This window comes from Nannospalax galili, unplaced genomic scaffold (genome assembly GCF_000622305.1).
Source record: "Nannospalax galili isolate Female #2095 unplaced genomic scaffold, S.galili_v1.0 scaffold1639, whole genome shotgun sequence".
In the NCBI taxonomy this organism is placed as follows: Eukaryota; Metazoa; Chordata; class Mammalia; order Rodentia; family Spalacidae; genus Nannospalax; species Nannospalax galili.
The window spans coordinates 438,155-456,223 of NW_008343206.1; the positions used below are offsets into that span (position 1 = coordinate 438,155).

Here is an 18,069-nt window from a genome sequence, read left to right on the forward strand (position 1 = left end):
CCCTCCCCCCAGCACCCCCCTTCCTCCCCCCAGCTCCGCCGCCCCGGCCCGGCCGCGCTCATCTACATGAAGGGCACACTCGCGGCCCATCTGCAGAGGCGCAATTAAACGCGGGGGGCGGGGGGCGCCCGAAATTAGCATTTCCGCGGCCATCTGGCGCGAGGAGCGGGCGCGGCCGGACAAAGGGCGCCGGGCGAGGGGAGAGGCGAGTGTGCCGCGGTATTGACCTGCAAATGAGGCTTTGTCCGCGCATTAAAGCTCGCCGGACCCCCGACCCCGGCCCCCGCCCCGCTCGCGCGCCCGCTGCCCCAGCCCGGACCTGGCACCCCCAGGCCCGGTGACCAAGCCCGCAGGGCCGGACCAGGGCAGGCCAACTTGCTGCCTGCACCCTGAAGGGTCCGGCAGGGCCTTACAGCCCGGCCTGCACCTCCCAGGTTTCCCCCAGGAGCAGGGTGCCCTGACCACCTAACCCCGACGTAGCTGCACGGGAGACTTCGGACTGGGAGATGCTGGAACCCGCACGGTGGCCACCTGCGCGCTATTGGTTGTCTCCGAGGCTATTAAGGCCCTAAGCCTAAACGGTGGAGTGTTTCTGCCTTCAGCATGAAGGGAGGCTGGCGACCTAGGTCCTGGGGAAGGCCGAGTGTGCCGGAGTACCCAAGACGCATCCGCTGGTGCCCAGGCTGCAGGTGGTCAGTGGGTGCAGGCCGGGATTGCAAAAGCAATGGGAGGCTGACCCTGGGCCTCAGTTACACGGCCAAGGCCAGGCCCAGCTTAGAGGCCATGAAGGCTTCTTAAGCAGGGGACCAACAGAAGGGAGAAGGATTATGGCCTACCCTGGGGTGAGCGGGGCTGGCCTGGGACCATGTATTACTTCAGGAAATAGTAGAGATGCTGGAGTTGCAGGTAGGCTTGGGTCCCAACTAAGACGGATTATGAGGCTGGGTTTCAGGGGTAGGGATATAATAACCCCAACCAAGGTGTAAGTTGAGAATTTCGCCGTCAACCAATTTCCCCAGAAATTGGACAAGGGTGTTCAGACATGAGGGTGTGGAGTTTTCTGGCACCGCCTGGCTTTGGAGCACAGGTGTGGGGCCTATGGCTGCCAGGTGTCCCAAGAGGCTGTAGTCCTCCATCAGTGATGGGGCCCTGCCTGTGGGCCAATAAACCACGAAGAATTGTCCAGCCTCTCTAGCCATCGGATAAATGGAACTAAAAACTACATTGAGAGGAGATGGCTCAGTTTGTACAAAGACATGGGTTCAATCCCCAGAACTCATGTTAGGAGGAGGAGGAGGAGGGGGAGGGGGGGTAGGAAGAAGAGGAGGAGGAACAGGAGGAAGAGGAGGAGGAAGAGGAGGAGGAGGAAGAGGAGGAGGAGGCAGCAGGAGCAGCCACTAGGCATAGTGGCCCATGCCTGTAATCTCAGTACTGGGGAGGTAGAGACATGCAAATCCTGGGGCTGGCCAGTGTGCCTGACATAATTTAATCTGCTAGCTACAGGGTAGTGAGAGACCGTGTCTCAGAAAACATGGTGAATGGCTCCTGAGGAATGACAACCCAGATTGTCCTCTAACCCCCACAACCAACACACACACACACACACACACACACACACACAACCTACTTTGAAATTCCATTTTGCCCCAGTCAGAACAGGAAGAAAACTTATAACAAATGCTGTCAAGGCTGTAGACAAAGAGATCCCTTAGACACTGCTGGTGGGGATATAAACTAGTTCAGCCACTATGGAAATCAGTATGAAGGTTTGTCAAAAAACTAACAATAGATCTTCCATATGAACCAGCTATACCACTCCTGGGTATTTACCAAAGGACTGCGTGTCAACATACCATCAAGATCCCTGAACTGCAATGTTCATTGCATCTGCTCACAGCTGCTGAGTTCCGAGACCAACGTAGGTGCCCAAGAAAAGAGGAACGGAAAAAGAAAATGTGGCTTACATCTGTAATGCAGTTTTTTTCAGCCCCTCAAAAAGAATAAAGTTTGGTTGTTTGAAGGAAAGTGGGTACAACTGGAGATAATCCTGTTACTCAGTCTCAGAAAGGCAGAGCTTGCAAGCTTTCCCTCATTCGTGGGTCACAGACTTTATAGATGTGCAGAGTTGTGTGTATGTTCGGACCAGGGGACTGATGGGAAGGGGAGGGGCAGGAAAGGAGAGTACTACGACATGGGAACATATACTCCAAGCACACTGTATGGAGACTGGCATGGAAATGGCCTTATGTAACCTTGTATTATTAAAAATAACAACAGTTAATAATGACAAAAGAGCTGGGGGTAACGTTGGTGAGTCAGGGGCTGCCTTACAATCGTGAAGACCTGACGTCAAACCCTACCCTAGCCTGCTTGGCAACCTCCAGGTCAGTGCGAGACCCTCTCTCAAAAAGAAAAAGTGGGAGCACGAGATGCCGGCGGCCGGGGGTCCCCGCGGGCAGTCCCAGCCCAGCACTTGGGAGACAGAAGCAGGTGATCTCTGTGAGTTCGAGGCCAGCCTGATCTTCGACCACGTGAAGGTGGGCTTCACCATCGTTATGGGTCGCACCCAGGGTGCGGAGGCCGGGGCGCTCTTTGGCACCTTTTCTTGTCTCAGGATTGGAATGCTGGGTGCTGATGGGTGGCGCTGGGAAAGCCATGAGACAGTGGTAGCACCTTTGACACAGTAATGGCCGTTGGAATGGGCATACGATGCGAATCAGGACAGTGATAGCCTGTACATCTGAACTTTCCCATCTGTTTGATCCTTGTACTGTAATAGCGTTGTTTTTTTTTGGGGAGGGTCTTTTTGAGACAACGTCTTCCTGTAGCCCCAGCTGGCCTGGAACTCACTATGTAGGCCAGGCTAGCCTCGAACTCACAGAGATCTGCCTGCCTCAAGTGCTGGGATTGAAGACCTGTACCACCATGCCGGGCTAAGTTTTTTCCCATCAAGAGAAAGAAAAAGCGGACAGAGACTGAGGAACAGCACCCAAGGTTGATTACGCGTGGCGTTTGGGGCCCTGGGGAGAAGGTGCACAGGTGATCTCTGTGGGGTGGGGCACCATTCCCAGTGGGCACCTCCTACTGGACAGGGTCAGGCTTCAGGCTCCAGCAAACAGTGGAGTCCAGTGTCCAAGGCAGTGAGTGACTGTAGCTCCCTGGCAGGTGTCCTCAGGAGTTCTTGGGGTCCAGCCTGAGTTGTTCTTATAGGCCAGTATTTTCTTGGTTTTCTTTTTTCTTTCCTTTGGAGACAGGGTTTCCCCATAGCCCCAGCTGGCCTGGAAGTTGTTATGTAGACCAGGCTGGCCTAAATGTTACAGAGATCCACCTGCCTCTGCCTCCTGAGCGCTGTGCCACCACAACCCAAAGATCAATATTTCTTAATCCCCATATTCCTCTTGCGGGATCCACTATGAGGGCACCACTCTATTTTTAGGGAACAGTGTTTCCAGAAAGCCAGAGAGCCTGGACCCACTTCGGAAGGCTTTGTGCTTGGCTTTGTAGGATGAGCAGGAGTTTGCCAAACAGAAAAGGGAGGAAGGACCAGTTTGTTCTGAGGTGATGGAGCTGCTGGGGCAAATTGGAGCTTCCGTGGGAGGAGAAAGGGTGGCTGGGCATGGACTGGTTGCTCCTGCCAGGATCTCTAGGTCCTGCGTCCCATGTTTTGGAGCAGTTCCCAGCAGCAGGGTACTCAGTAAGACCAGCCCGGAAGAGCAGTTGCAGTTGCGTGAGGGGCGGCACAGCAGGGGACAGGGTTGCTGGGGAAAGAGCACTGGGTCTGGGGCCTTGTTGCAGCATCCAGGTGAGCCTAGCACTGTAGGGCTGCCTTGGGCTGGCTAGCAGTGCCTCACCTCTTCCACAGAGGTCCTTCCTCCCTGACTCCTAAGAGGCCCTCGGGTCAGGTCTCCATCCATCTCCTCACTTAGAGAGGATCCTGAGATGGGCACAGAGTTCCCTCCAGCTCTGCTCCACTTTGACTCAGAAACTGGGCAGGTGGCTGAGGGCCCAGCCTCAGCTCAAGATTACAGGGCGGGGTAGGGCCAGGGGCAGGAAGGAAGCACCTGCCACTGCTGGTTTGGAGGGTCCCCTAAGCCTGCTGGGCTGCCCTGTCAGAGAGGCTCTGTGGGTAGCTGCTTTCCCCACCCATCCTCCGACTTGTCCCAGGCCTCAGGGCAGGACATGTCCCACCCCTCTGTTCCTGCATGGGCCCTCAGGGCTCCATGAGGCCCAGGCTGGGGGCCAGGGAGGGTGTGTGTGTGGGGGACTGGGTCCAGGTGGGGAGGCTACCACCAGGTTGTCAGGCTGGCTCCTGCAGAGGCTGAAAGGGCATTCCGCCCTGTCACCCGAGGCTGTCATCTGCTGCTGGGGTTCAATTTCCTGGAGCTGGTGTGACTGCAGGTGGATTTCAGAGGCTCTACCACCTCATGGCCCTGAAGTGTCTCCTGAGCCAGGCCCAGGAACAATGAAGCTGGCTCCCTGGGGAACAGGGCCCAGCCAGCCTCAGGAAAGCAGCCTGCTGGTGACCGGAGGCCTCTCTGCTCCTGTCAGCGAGAGAGGGGCTGCTGGGTGCAGGGGTGCCAGGCCTCGACTGTGCTCTCTGGGAGGCGGGGCCAGCAGAGTGCTGGGTAACTAAAACCACTTGGACACATGCAGGGCATGGGCCTGGAAGAGGGGCTATGGGACAGTTCTTGAGGCTGGTTGCTGAGGGTGGAGAAGGAGGGTGGGTAGAGGGTGGTGTAGCTAGGGACCAGGATGGGTTGACCTCTGCTGGCCTCTGTAGCTCTTACTCTGCAGGTTGGCCCCATCTATGCACTTTGGGGGAGCCACTGGTGTTCTTGGTGGTGAAATGGTCTCCCCACTCTTCCAGGGCCTTGGACTCCAAGCTAAATGGACTAGACAGACTAACCAGAGGAACCCCCATTTGATTACACCAGGTATATGTGAACACCCCTGAAGAATTAGCTGACTTTTGGCTCAGAGCTGGGGACAGAGTCCCTGGAGGTGAGGGGTACGGTGTGGGGAACTTGTTATGCAAGGCCCCCTGCCTTTCAGGTAGCTGACCTTCGGAGCCTAGTTAGGGACACGGCGTGGGCAGAATGACCACCTGTCTCCTTTATCCTGGAGGCCATCAGCAGGCCATCAGCGTATAAAAGCCACCTGCTCTGTGGGCTATTTCCTGACCTCCAGCCTGGTGAGGGGCAGTGTCCCTGCTTCATGGACTTCTCGGAGCTCTGCCAGGTGCACCTGCTGGACGTGGCCTGGCTCCACCTAATCAAATGGGGAGGGTGCACAGTAGCCATCAGTAAGAGTTGTGGAAGCCGGGAATGTGTGGCAAATGCTTCGTAAGCTTGAAGCTTTGGCCTGTGACTGCCCTGGTTCCTTGTCACATGGTGAGGAGGACTCCTGTTTCCTGGGCTGCCCCTTGTCCCATTCCTCCAGTCAAGAATGTGGCCACTCTTTTTTGGGTGTTTTCCCCTACCAAGCCCTGATAAGTGGCCGAGCTGGGTCAGAGCAGAGGTACCTTTTCCCATGCTCTACCTGGGCTTAGCTCTGTGATGCTGAGGTTGCTGCCTGGCGGTTGGGGGGTGGGGTAATGGGCCCCACCAACCATGGCAATACCTTGGGAATAAGTGGCCATTTGTAGGGACCACTGAGCACAGCTGGCCCTCAGTTACCTAGGAAGTTTCCTACTGGTCGGAAGGGGAAGACCCCCGGAGATGAGATGATCAAGGTCACTTTAGACTGCAGGTGTGTCATGGGGGCCCTGGGTCTGAACCTCTTGCTGCAGATGCTCCTCCGGGGGTGGGGTGCAGAAGGGCCTCCATCCTCTTGTGAACTCAGGACAAAGTTTTATTTGTTTATACCTTCAAAAAATTATCACAGGAAGAAGCTAGGCTCTGGAGTACACTTAGAAAGACTCAATGAGCCTAGAGTTGATGTGGGTTCCAAGAGTCATTTAGAACATTCTAGAACTGATGTGTAAGTGAGCCTTAGGGTAGGGAGGGGGTTTCAAAGGGTCTGAAGCTGCTTTCCAGGCAACTGGTCAACTGTGCTCAGTGGCCCCTGAAAATGATCAGATTCTAGAACATTCTAGAAGTTCTGGCCATGCCTTGACATAGCCTTGTTCAACTCATTCTGTAGAATGTAGGGGAAACAGGACACGCAGGTGTCCGGCCAAGTTCGAAGATCAGAAATTCAAGTTTCCCAAAAGCACAGGCCTGTGGACTCAGTGCTTGGGAAGCTGAGGCAGTTCGAGGGCTTCCTGGGCTACAGAATGAAGCCCCGTCTCTAAATACAAACAGCAAAAAGACACATTCAGGCTCCAGAGGCTGTGACCCTCCCCCACAAGGCTCACCCCTGCTTCAGTTTCTCCGTCTGTAAGCCTGTAAGCACTGGCTCTCAGCAATGGTCTGTTGATAGTTCAGAAGGTGGCGACAGCTTCCTGAATGTAACAGGCTGTGCAGGTTGGCCTGGACCCTATAGGGACACGTTAGAAACCTGTAGGAGAGTAGGCCTGGCCTTGTGTCCCATAGGGCAGGAGCTCGGGTCCACGCTGCAGGGCCAGCCTGGCTCAGCTCTAGGACGCTGACGTTGCTGCCTGGAGGGTGGGGGGTGACCCAGGTTGACCGTGCCCACTTTATACTCCATCTTTGACAGGACCCTGTGGGCAGATAAGCACTTAATGGCCAGTCCCAGTCCTGACAGTCTCCCTTTTAGAAAGACTCTTTGGAGGGGCCTCGACACACCCCCAGGACAGGCCTGTCTCCCAAACAATGCCGGAGACCCTCTCCCTTGGCCTCGGCTGGGGCCCATAGCACTTCAGTGTCTCAGAGAACCCTCCCCAGCAGGAGCCTCCTTCTTCCAAGCCTGGCTGGTCATTTTTAGCTTTATTCTTGTCTTCTTGGGCAGGGCCTTTATTGGGCCTCCTTAGGATCACAGGGCTGTGAGATCCCCCATGTGCCTGCACTAGGCCCCTCTGGCAGACACCCTGGCCCTTCGGGGTGCCTGAGACTCTGACACCGGGTCTCTTGACCATGCTGTAGGGGTTGTAATCCTTGGGACCCTGGCCTGCCACTGGGTCAGTTTCACCAAGAAGTGCGCTGTCCCACGTGGTCCTGTTATCTGGACTCCAAGCCCACTGCTTCTGCCTCAAGACTGCCAGGGCTTCTGAGTCGACCCGCCTCGCCTCGGCATCCTGGTACCTGCACGGTTTGTGAAGGTGGTACTCTGACCTGCTCATCTCGGCTGAGGGCCTGCCCTAGGACACGCAGCAAGAGTAACGGAGCCCTGATCAGAACGGGGGATCGCCGGCTTACAGCTTTTCTTTTCCTTTGCTCTTCTGCCTTACCCCACTGGTATAGTGGGGATGATTCTTCCACTCCCGATGTGAGTGTGCGTGTGTGTGTGTGTGTGTGTGTGTGCGTGTGTGTGCGTGCTTGCGTGTGTCTGTGTGTGCACGTGTGTGTCTGTGTGTGCACGTGTGTGTCTATGTGTGTGCATGTGCCATGCGTGCGTGTGTGTGTGTGTGTCTGTGTGTGTGTGTGCGCGCGTGTGTGTCTGTGTGTGTGCGTGTGTCTGTGTGTGTCTGTGTGCGTCTGTATGCGTGTGTGTATGTGTGTGTGTCTGTGTGCGTGTGTCTGTGTGCATGTGTGCGCGTGTGTGTGCCTGTGTGTGTCTTGTGTGTGTGCATCTGTGTGTGTGTGTGTGTGTGTGTGTGTGTGTGTGTAGGGGTTGGTGGTAGGGAAGGATAAAGCTAAGAAACAACCAGAAGGAATTCTATGGGACTTGGGGAATCTCATCAGTTGTGGGTATATAACAGGTTTTTCTTTTTTTGAGGATTCAACGTCCCTTCCCTGTGGCAGGAGCAGTTGTAGCCTTACTGGATCCAGTGGGTATGTCCTGCAGGGTCGTCTGGCAGCGTGGTGCGTACTGACTTCTGGACTGTGTAGGCTAGCAGAGGAACAGTGCCCAGGCCACCGAAGAACTTTATCTTTCTCTTAGACTGCCCCCGCCCCCAAATCCCAAGGTCTCAGAAGGCAGCTGTCTCGACTGTCACTTTGCGTGTCCTGAAGCTTCTAGATCCAGCGTCCAACTTCCTTACTCTTAGAAGTCCCATTTTTTTCTCCCTGAGGCCTTTTATATAAACAGGTGCTATAGCGGCCCCACCCTGGGCCTCAGTTCCCTCACATGCCCTGTGTGGGGAGCCACATTGCTTGTAGACCTTCGGTTCAAAACCTCCGTCTGCTCAGGGCCTCTTCCTGCTGCCGGAGGCTCCCTAGGTTCACCTTGTGATCCGGTAGGGGGACGAGGCCGTGGGTGGGACTGACTCTGCGTGCTGCTTTGATGGGTCAATGCTTCCAGAGCAAGGCTTGGTGGGATGGTGGGGTGAGAGAATATTGGGGTCACTGTGGTCCCCACTGTGTCTCTATGTTCCCCTTCCCTCACACTTTGGGGTCACACCTGGGAGGCAGATAGATTGTCAGCCTGGGTTTTCTTGGGTCTTGAATGAACCTGGGCCTAGGAGCAGGTGATGGGGGGCTGGGCTAGGCTCTGGGAGTTACAAAGGACCTGTCTTCTCTGGGGGTACAGGGGTGGGTGCTGGGGCTTAGAGCAAATCCGAAGAGGGGTAAGAGTGGCTCAGTTGCAATGGGGACTCTTACAGGAAGTGGGGGGATTCACGGAGAATCCTGCTCTCCCCTGGCACTCTGGGATGCCTCCTAGGGATGCTGAGTGGAGGGGGCCGGGTGATTGAACCAGGCTGAGATCACAGAAGAACTGGCCAAAGGAAAAGGGTCTTGTGCTCAGAATGGACTCTACCTCCTACACTTAACTGGTGTGTGAGTCTCCGAAGCTAGGGGTGGGGACAGAACCTCCCTCTAGAGAAGACCCTTCTTAGGGGAGCGTCTCTGGTCAGCACCATGGATCCCTACACCACCCTCACCCAAGAGGTCTGGTGGGTGGAGCTGAGGCAGTGCTGTGCTAGAGCAGGTAAGAGGGCAGCTGCTGACCAGGGGGTGGGAGGTTGTTGGCTGGCTCCTGTGCTGCTCATGTGGGCCCTTCTGCCTGCCCACAAGCTGTGCTGGGTGGGACGTCCCACTTCTGCAGGGGGCCATAGTACACAGGGGTACCATCTGGGGACTGATGGGGTGTCCCAGGAACCTTGGCCCTGGCCTTTCACTTCCACTCTGATGGGCTGGGAGGGCACAGCAGATCCAAAGTTAGGAGTCAGTGACCTCCTGCAGGGAGGTGTCACTCCTCCCCAGGCGCCTCTGCGGCCAGCCCAGCCGTGTAGAGCCAGGGAGGGCCTTGCCAGCAGCCCTCCTCTCATGGGGGGCTTGCTGTGCTCTGAGAGGGCAGGGCTGGGGCAGGCAGGACTCAGAAGAGGTGGAGCTGGATGCAGAGGGGTGGGGCTTGGAAGGGGCTGGGTCTGGGAGGCAGTGGAGCTGAATTCAGGAAGACCCTGAAGAGACCTTGGGCTCAAACAAGCCAGGCAGGCGTGCAGGAGGCTGGGTACAGGAGGGAGGTAGAACCAGCTACACCCATCCAGGCTTTCTTGGCTTCCTTGAGCACCTGGCCGGGCCTTGGCCCTTGGCGTGGCTTAGGCATCGCATCTCCATCAGCCCTTCCTTTGAAGGGCACTTTGATGCACAGGCCAGGGGCAGGTAACAGGTGAAGGAGCACAGCCTGGCTTGCTGGGGTCTCTCCTCTCTGTATGCTGGCTGGAAGGTAGAAGTACAGGTTTGGGCAGGGCCACGCCCAGTGCTCACAGCTCAGCACCACTCAGCTGGGACGGGATCATGGGCAGAGGCAGAGGGTGTCTCAGAAAGCAGAAACCCTGCCCAGTCCTCCAACCAATGCTCCTGGCACCCACTGGACACCAGGATCTTGATAAGGGGACAAAGGCCTGGCTCGAGGGACAAATACTCATGGATATTGTCAGCCTGGCCGCCAGGCAGCCAAGGCGAGTCCCACAAAGGGCTGGAAGAAAGGGTGGCGGGAGGGGCCGAGAATGGGCCTTCGCTGCACATGCCACTGTTACCCAGGCGACGGCCCTCTCATGGAGAGGTCTGCCGGGCCATTGTCCGGGGCCCGCAGGACGTGTCACACACCAGATGGTCGTGTGCTGTCTAGGTCACTTATCAGAGGACAGAGTGAAGGAATGTGCCCAGCCCGGCAGGCTGGGGTACCATCTGTTCCCTCAGACCATGGGCACCAGGCGGGCACTGAGCGCTCGGGCTGCCAGGCCCAGCCTTCTCCCGGCTTTAATTAGGTAATTCCATAATTGGGCTTTATTTCAGGTAAATTGCATTTCACACCCGAGAGGGTTACAATGGCCTTTCCGGGAGAGGAGAGTTTGGCCACTCTGCACCATCTATAATACAGTATGGAGGCCACTGGGTTCCGGCCTGTGCCCTGCCCAGATGGGCTTCCCTGAGCTCCCAGTGGGCCATGGCTGGCCTGGGCAATGCTGATAGCCCTGGCTACAGCCAGCTACAGCCCAGGGCTTCCACAAATATTTACCCAACAGGGAAACAACAACTTCTACCTTCCAGTAATTGTTGTTGCAGACCCTCCCCCTCCTGGGGATGGGTGAGGCTGGGAAGCCGAGGTCTCAGCTGTCCTTCCCCACTTCCCCACCAGGGCTGGCCAGTGCTTATCAGACCAGACACCAAGATCTCGTGTTGGGAGCCCCTAGGGCCTTCAGACTCCCAAGGGGCCCAGCACAAGAGAGACCTGGGGGCTTTCCTCTTCCACAAGGGCCTCCAGCTGCTGCCCCATACCTGGATTCCATCCCTACTGCTGGCTATGCATGGCCTCCCCTGACCTGGACAACTCTGTCCTTCAAATCTCAAATGTCCCCAGTCCTCACGGGCTGGGATATGGGGTGGGCTTTAGGAGGACAGAAGGAGGACACCACATGGACACCGAGTGTATCTCCGTGCACTGTTTCATTCACAGGATTGAGGACGGACTACAAAGAGTGGTGGGCACAGGGCCAGGTGGGCAGCCTGGTGCCTACTTGACCCAAGTCTCCAGCCTAGAGGACTGTTTGGACAGACAGATAAGCACCATGGTGCCTATAGGGAGAGGGAAGCCTTGAGGGGGGAGCCCAGGAACCCTGGCCTCCCTGTGCCTAGCTCAGGAGTCAAATCCTTGGGGTCTTGTGAGGTGTCCCTGGAAAGGCTCTACTCTCTAATGGTCTCCTGGGTCCCCAGTAGGGGTCAGTCTAGCTGGGAAGGATAGATAAAAGGCCCCGGCATGTCTCCGAGGGTAACTTCCTGGGGGTCCATCAGTGTGGCACAGCTTGGCAGGCTCACCTGCCCCCCAAGGCTCAGGGTCTACTGGGAATCAGGCAGTAAACACATCCTGATCACCATGTAGACAGTGACACTGGGAGTGGAGGCCTCAGGGCTGCCCTCAGCCCAGACTGGGAGGATGTAGAGCTGGGCCCAACCTCTGACATGCCATGTGGTCTCTGTGAGCCCATGGAGCCTGGGCCTTCTTGGCATGGATAGACAGGGCTTGCTCAGCGGCCCCTGGGCATCTGCCTCCCAGGGGAGTTGTAGGGTCTAACTGGCTAGGAAATTGAGGACTAGCTGTTCATGGGGGAACAGCTGGAGACAGGGAGGCAGGGGGTAGGGGTGGGGGTGGTAGTGTGGATGCTAAGCACCAGGTCTTTCTTCCTGACCCCCTGCCCCCCGCGCCCCCACTCCTGAAATCAAGGCAAGAGCTGTGTGAAGATCAACCTGGGATGCCCCAAGTTTATTAGGAAAAGCCTCTCGATCAAAATCACACGGTGAAAGTCATTAAAACACAGATTCTGAATCACCACAAATCATCCTGATTTCTGTAAGGTGTGATGCCCAAGGAACCATTCCCGGGAAAAATGGTTGTGCCCCTTAATCCCCTTGTGGCTCAGCCACTGGCTAAGGGATGTGATGGGATAAAGCTGTCCAGCGGCTCCAACCACTGAGTGGGAAATGAGCTGCACGCAGAGGGCGAGGGCCTGCTCACCACTGGGGGAGAAGGTGCCGGTCCACAGGTGGCTGCAGGGGCAGTGGACAGTCCCCTGCTTGGGATGTGCTCTTGGGGACCCCTTTGGTATCCTGCCCATGTGGTATTTTGAGGAGTCAAGCCCCGGCCTGCTGAACCCCCACCAGCCTATACTCTGCAGTTGGGGTGGGGTGGGCACCTGCCCACCTCAGCTGACTTGCCCTCTCAGCTTCCTGCTGGGTCCTGGATTTGAGGTCGGGGATGCCAAACTCTGCCAGGCTGTTCCTCTATTTCCCCTCAGGAAGTCACTTGGCACCACCTGGGCCTCTCTTGGCCTGGGTTGCATCCTGACCCCATATGGGATGGTCCCTACCCCTGTGTCCTAGCCACCATGCCAGCACATCACCGTATTAATGGAGGTGACAATTCTGGCCTGAGAGGGACCCCATTACCCAGCCAAGTTCTAGTACCCATTGACTGGGAAGAGGGGTTTTTGTGAGCTCTGAACTCAGGCTGGCAATGTGACCCAGAGGTGCCAGAGCCTTGGGGAGCTAGGCTGTCATCTCAGGCCTTCAAGGAGGTAGCCAGGACCTGGTGGGTACCCCTGTGAGAGGGAGTTGGGGTAGACCTGCTGGGGCTACCCTGGGCCTCCCCTCCTGGGCTCCCTCAGGAGGCCTCATCAGGGCCCCTCCGGGGGACGGTGAGCTGTTCGTAGGTGGGCAGGGTGTTGCTGGGCAGGAATAGCTCAGGATTGATGGCGTCGCCTTCGCCACCGGACTGGACTACTTGGTGCCTGCTGCCACAGGCGGGGCTGCTCTGGTACAGGGAGATCAGCTGGTGAAGCATATCTGTGATGACCACCAGCCTCTGGTCCAGCTGCGTCACCTGTGGGGACAGAAGCAGAACTGAGCTTAGTGCTGAGGGCCGCTTAGTTCAGGCCTCCTTAGGCCCAGGTCTGAGAGCCCGAGAGAAGGGAGTGTCACATGCCTTTGCAGATGCAAGTTGGATGCATGTGTGTATGTCTGTCATGCCCATGTGTGTGTCTGGGTGTGCCTACTGGGCCGCAGTGCTGTGCTGTAAGTCCTTGTGTTTGTACACGTATACACCTGGGGTGCTGAGTAATCTCTTGTTTCCAGACAGACCTTGTGGCTGAGAGTCACCACGCAGACTTCTCCAAGGTTCTCCAACCTCTATGTTTCTGGCCAGGCTTCCTAGGGCATCTAGCACAGCCTTTGGCCTCTTGTGGTCAGGCAGAGAGGTGTGTGTAGGGGGGGGGGTAGGTAATGGGCAGGGGCAGAGGAGGCCAAGGGTTTTGTCTGGTTGGCTTGGTGGGTGGTGGGGGGCAGAAGGGCCAAGCTTAGAGGGGCTGGCACCTGGAGGTAGGCAAGAGGCACCTGAGGGTCCAGTAGGTAGAGGCCTGGGTCCTGCTGGGTGGGCCGTGGAGGGATTCCTGCCCACAAAATTACCCCACAAGTACCAGTTCCCTAACTTAGGACACTACCACCTTACCTGATCTCCATGGGTCAGACCAGGGCCTGAGTGGCATTCTTGGCCACGTGACTGTTACCCCATGACTATAAAAGGCTTGTTTTGCTCTAAGCACTCTGTGTGTGTGTGTAGGAGGGGAAACAGAGGCAGGACAGGACCTAGGAAAAACACAGCGTAGGGAAGGCACTTTGGGGCCAGAACTGGTCAGTCACTGCCTTTTCTCCTCCAGAAGAGGAAGAGACCCTAGCAGGAAGGCCAGAGCCCCCAGAGCAGTCCCCTAGGAAGCAGGGGCTACCTCAGCAGCAGGTAGAGGGCAGCTAGAATGCAAGGGCCTGAAGGAGGTGCCCAAAGTGGGTAGCAGGGCAGAGTGGTGGCATGAGTGAGGCCTGGCTACTGAGCCCAGGCCCTGCATCATCCTGGGGGGCATCCCCTCAGTGTGCTAGGTCGGTAAGGTGTACCTGGAATACAGGGAACACCAGATAAATGGAATGAAGGGATCGGCAGATGGCCTCATATGGTCAGACCTGCAGAGCTGCTTCAGGGAAAAGCATAAAATGACTCAGCCGACCGCTGACCCCAAAGCCTGGGTGATTTGAACCCCGAGGACAAGTGGCAGGTAGGGGCCAGCTCCTGTCTTCCTGGACGAGAGTGAGGTTTATGCCCCAGGCAGGCCCCTGTGGCTCCTGGTGGCTTCAGGACTGGGTCCTCTGACCAACTGCTTGTTTGTACTCTGAAGGGCTATAGGTCACTCAGGCTTGAGGGCTCACCCAGGGGAACTGAGGCTAAGGGCTTAGGAGTAGTGGAAACTGAAGCTAGGTTACTCCTGGATGGTGGTGCCAGGTTTTATGCCCTGGTCTGAGGCTTCCCTAGGCCTGTAACCAAAAAGAGGGTTGTAGGACAGCAGCTTAGGCCGGTCTGTACAGCTTTAAATATGCAGACCGTGTTTGAGTATTGATGTGTTAGGTATCAGTCAAAGCACTCATTGGGTCACAGAACACATACGGCTTCATGCATGTTCTCTAACCTGTACGTGAACCCCTATGAACATCCCACATTTGTTAACGGGTGAGGGCTCTTAAAGAGAATTCTTGATGTAGGGCAGGTGGAGGGGAGACTGGGTGCCATGTGGCTGGAGGAGGAGCTCTATTTGGAAGCCCGGTGACAGATCCAAGGGTGTCTGTAAAGCTGCTCACAATGACCCTGTGACTGCTGCTGTGGCAGTCAAGGTTTTGAGACACCTGTTAGGCTTTCTGGTCTGAAGGTGGCCTACTAGCCAAGCTGTCAGAGGCAGGATGCTGACTAGAGGCCCAAGGGGGGTGTGTGTGTGTGTCAGCGTCTGGGGCCTCATAGTCCCTCATACAGAAGAGGACAGGACTGAGGAGGACAGGGTAGTGCATGGACCCCGTAAAGCCTCTGGTATCTGAGGGGTTGGCCTGGATCTCTATAGCCACTTGCAGGGCCCTCTTAGGAACTCTGGGTCACCTACAGGATTTTCCTGGATTTTCCAGCTGCCCACAGTTCCATTACCTGACCAGCATTAGGATGAGCAGTAATATACAGGTAGGCTGAGCCCTGTGGTCCTCCTGGTCTGGACCATATACCTGATCTATGCAATTGCCTGCATCTCAGTGGCCGGCCATGGTGCTTGTCTGCCTAGCACACCTAGGGGATCAGTTTGCACTGTGTGGCGGGGCTGCTGGGTGCCGAGACTTGGACCAGGCCACTCCTCATTGAGTGCTACTGGGTGCTTCATGCGAGAGCACCGAGCATCGGGAGCTTGCCTGCCTGGGCCGCTCTTCTTGTTTTGAGGGCAGGAGTGCTGGGTGGTTTCACCTTGCCCTCCTAGGCTCTGTCTTCTGGCCACCTGGGCTCCCAGATTAGCCCACGGAGAGACCCTTCCTGCCCAAGGCTGTGTCCAGTCCTGCTGGCCCACTACAGGGAGGGGCCTGGCCTTGCTATGGTGGCTTCTCAGCTCCAGAGCTCAGTGCCAGAGACAACACCTCAGCAATAGTCCTCAAAGCCATGGGCTCTACTTTCTCTCTTTGGGGCTCTGAGTGCGTGAGCACCATGGTAAACACTTTAACCAGTGCCGAGGGAGTGGAGGCAGGGAGCCACATGGTAAGGGGCAGGTGCCCAGAAAGGCACAATCACCCTCAGGGAAGGGAGTGCCCGCTCTGGGCTGGCATTCCCTGAGAGCCACTGGGACAGATCAATTTTGGGGATCTGGGATCTTGCCACAATTTGCAACTCGATAGTGATTAACAGGGCAGGGCAGACAAAAGCCTCCTTGTGCCCTGTCCCTGCTCACCAAGGTAATCACCACAGATGACTTCTACTGTTCAACTGGCTTTGGAAGAGAAAAAAAGCAATTGAAGAACAGCTAGTTAGAGAGCCCCGAGGCGGCTGGCGATCAAACCCAAGGCGACGGGGATTCCTGTTTGATGTGGTTATGAATTTGTTTTCCAAAGAAAATCTTGAAAAGAGTCTTTTCAGAGAAATTTTTGCAGAACTTGCTCAGCCTTGATCCCTGCTTGGGACCCCCAAGGCCCTGGGCCCGTGGGCTGCCTTAGCCAGCTTGGCCTGGGGTGGTTAGGCAAGACAGGGGACACGGAGACCTGGGTCTAGGGTGAAGGACCCTGGGATGTGTCCCGGGATCCTTGCGGGTCAATGTTCAAAAGCAGGACTGTGTTGCCCTCACCGAGGCCCAGACTGCCTCATCCTCCTCCAAGCTCCCCCTTGCCTAGCACCCCAACACCCCCATCAAATAGCCCCATAGTGCTGCCTAGGCTGAGTTGGGTCCTACTATGCACAGGAGGTGGGGGAGGGTATCTGTCTAGGTTATTATAAGAGAAGTCAGGGGATGGTGAGGAAGTGATGACAGGCCTTTATTTAGCACCTACTGTGTACCAGGCCTTGCACATCTTCCCTCCATAGTTCTGTGAATGGGTAACATTATAATTCCTCATTTCAAATACAGAGCAGAGGGGCTGCAGGAGGGGACACATAATGGGGCTGTTCCAGCCCCCCCGCCCCCCCGCGGCCTGCTCCTTCGTAACTCTTCTGCCCTCCAGAGTTTGTCTAGCAGGTGACACAGTCGAGGCCCAAGAGGCCAGGGATCCTGGGACACAGCCTAGGTGCTACCCCCTCCTGCTAAGATAGTTGCAGTAGCCCATTGGCTGACTTCCCACCCCCACTTTCTCTCCATTCTGGGCCTCTGTAGCCCCTCACATTTGGCAGCCCATGCCTGCCCAGGGCCATGTACTCACAGCTCCCATCATCCCTCTGCCATGGCCCTGCCAGCCTGCAGTCCTGGCCTCAGGGTGCCCAGTATTCTCTGTGGGTCCTTCATCTGTTTTTCTCACCGGAATTAGACCTGTCAGCAGTGGGCCTCTCCCCACACTTGCTGTGGCATCTTAAGTCCAGGAAAGGATGTAGCCAATGCTAGACCAGCAAGCACAGGTGCTCCTCGAGCCCCCAGCCTGGGGAGGGGGGCAGAGGTGGTTTTGCCTACCTGGGAGCAGTGGCTGGTGCTGCGTATGGGCCCTGCCCCTAGCCTAGCACCCATGCATGGTGAGAAGGAGGTAACGCTTATAAAGTGCCCACAGTCAGCCAGAGCTTGTGAGGCTGGTCTTGCGCGACGGTAGTACACACTAAATATGGCAACCCAAGACAATGCCCTTGCTGGGCCAGTATCCGTGTATTTATCGCCTTGTTTCAGTACACCTGCTTTTGTAGAGAAGCCTTTGATATCCCTGGCTGTCAGTTCCCAGGATGGCCTTCTGTCCTTTGGCCCCTAGGGCTTCCAGGACATGTGAGTGGGCCTGTTGTAGGCATGCATGAGGAAGCAGGCTGGGCCCACTTTGGGCGCTTTTAGGTCCTATAGAACATGGGTTTTCGCTGCCTCAACCCCAGTGACTCCCTTTTATAAAGCAGTGATGTCCACTGCAGTTACTCATTTTATAACCGTTAAGTCTCGTTTACACAGATAAACACCTGCCACCCACCAGCACACCTGGAGACACAAGCTGATCGGTCACTTGTGCCAATAAATGACAACATCATGACTGTTCCAGATCATCAGAAACACCAGGCACGTGAGCTTGTTGATGATGTCAGGTAGAACCCCATCACCTGCGACTATACAGGAGCACGCTGACTATCCGCTGGGTCACTCATGGATTTGCCCAAGAGAACTGCCATAGTAACGACTTGCGCCTCTGTCCCCTGGCTCCAGCTGCAGTCCAGTGACATTCAGCCCATTCCCAACTGACCCTGGAGATGGCCCACCACCTGCCTGTGGTTCATCTGACTTCTTATCTGATGCCTTATAGCTGCCTGCCCTTCCCTGTGTCAACTCTGCTTCTTCGCAGCCTGTCTAACCCCCACCTACACACACACACACACACACACACACACACACTCTCATATACATACACACACACACACTCACTCATTCTCCCTCTCTCTCTCTCTCTCTCTCTCTCTCTCTCTCTCTCACCTGAAGCCAGCCCCTTCCCACCTCTGAAGACTGTCTGGCCTGGTTCTGCACCTCTGAGCCAGGTGCCTGCCCTTGTCCTGCTTGCTCTG

At 56.3% G+C, this 18,069-nt stretch overlaps 1 protein-coding gene across 2 annotated transcripts in view; it reads right to left on the reverse strand.

Annotated features, from left to right (window-relative positions):
* Positions 1-11,797: 11,797 nt before the first annotated feature.
* The window catches only part of Kcnq1 (potassium voltage-gated channel subfamily Q member 1), a 336,238-nt gene continuing 329,966 nt past the window's right edge, over positions 11,798-18,069 (reverse strand). For both annotated transcript variants that reach the window (XM_008839196.3, XM_008839195.3), the window contains one exon: positions 11,798-12,879. In XM_008839196.3, coding sequence (XP_008837418.1) covers positions 12,661-12,879 — 219 coding nt within the window. In that variant the 3' untranslated portion in view covers positions 11,798-12,660. The remainder of the gene's footprint in view (positions 12,880-18,069) is intronic.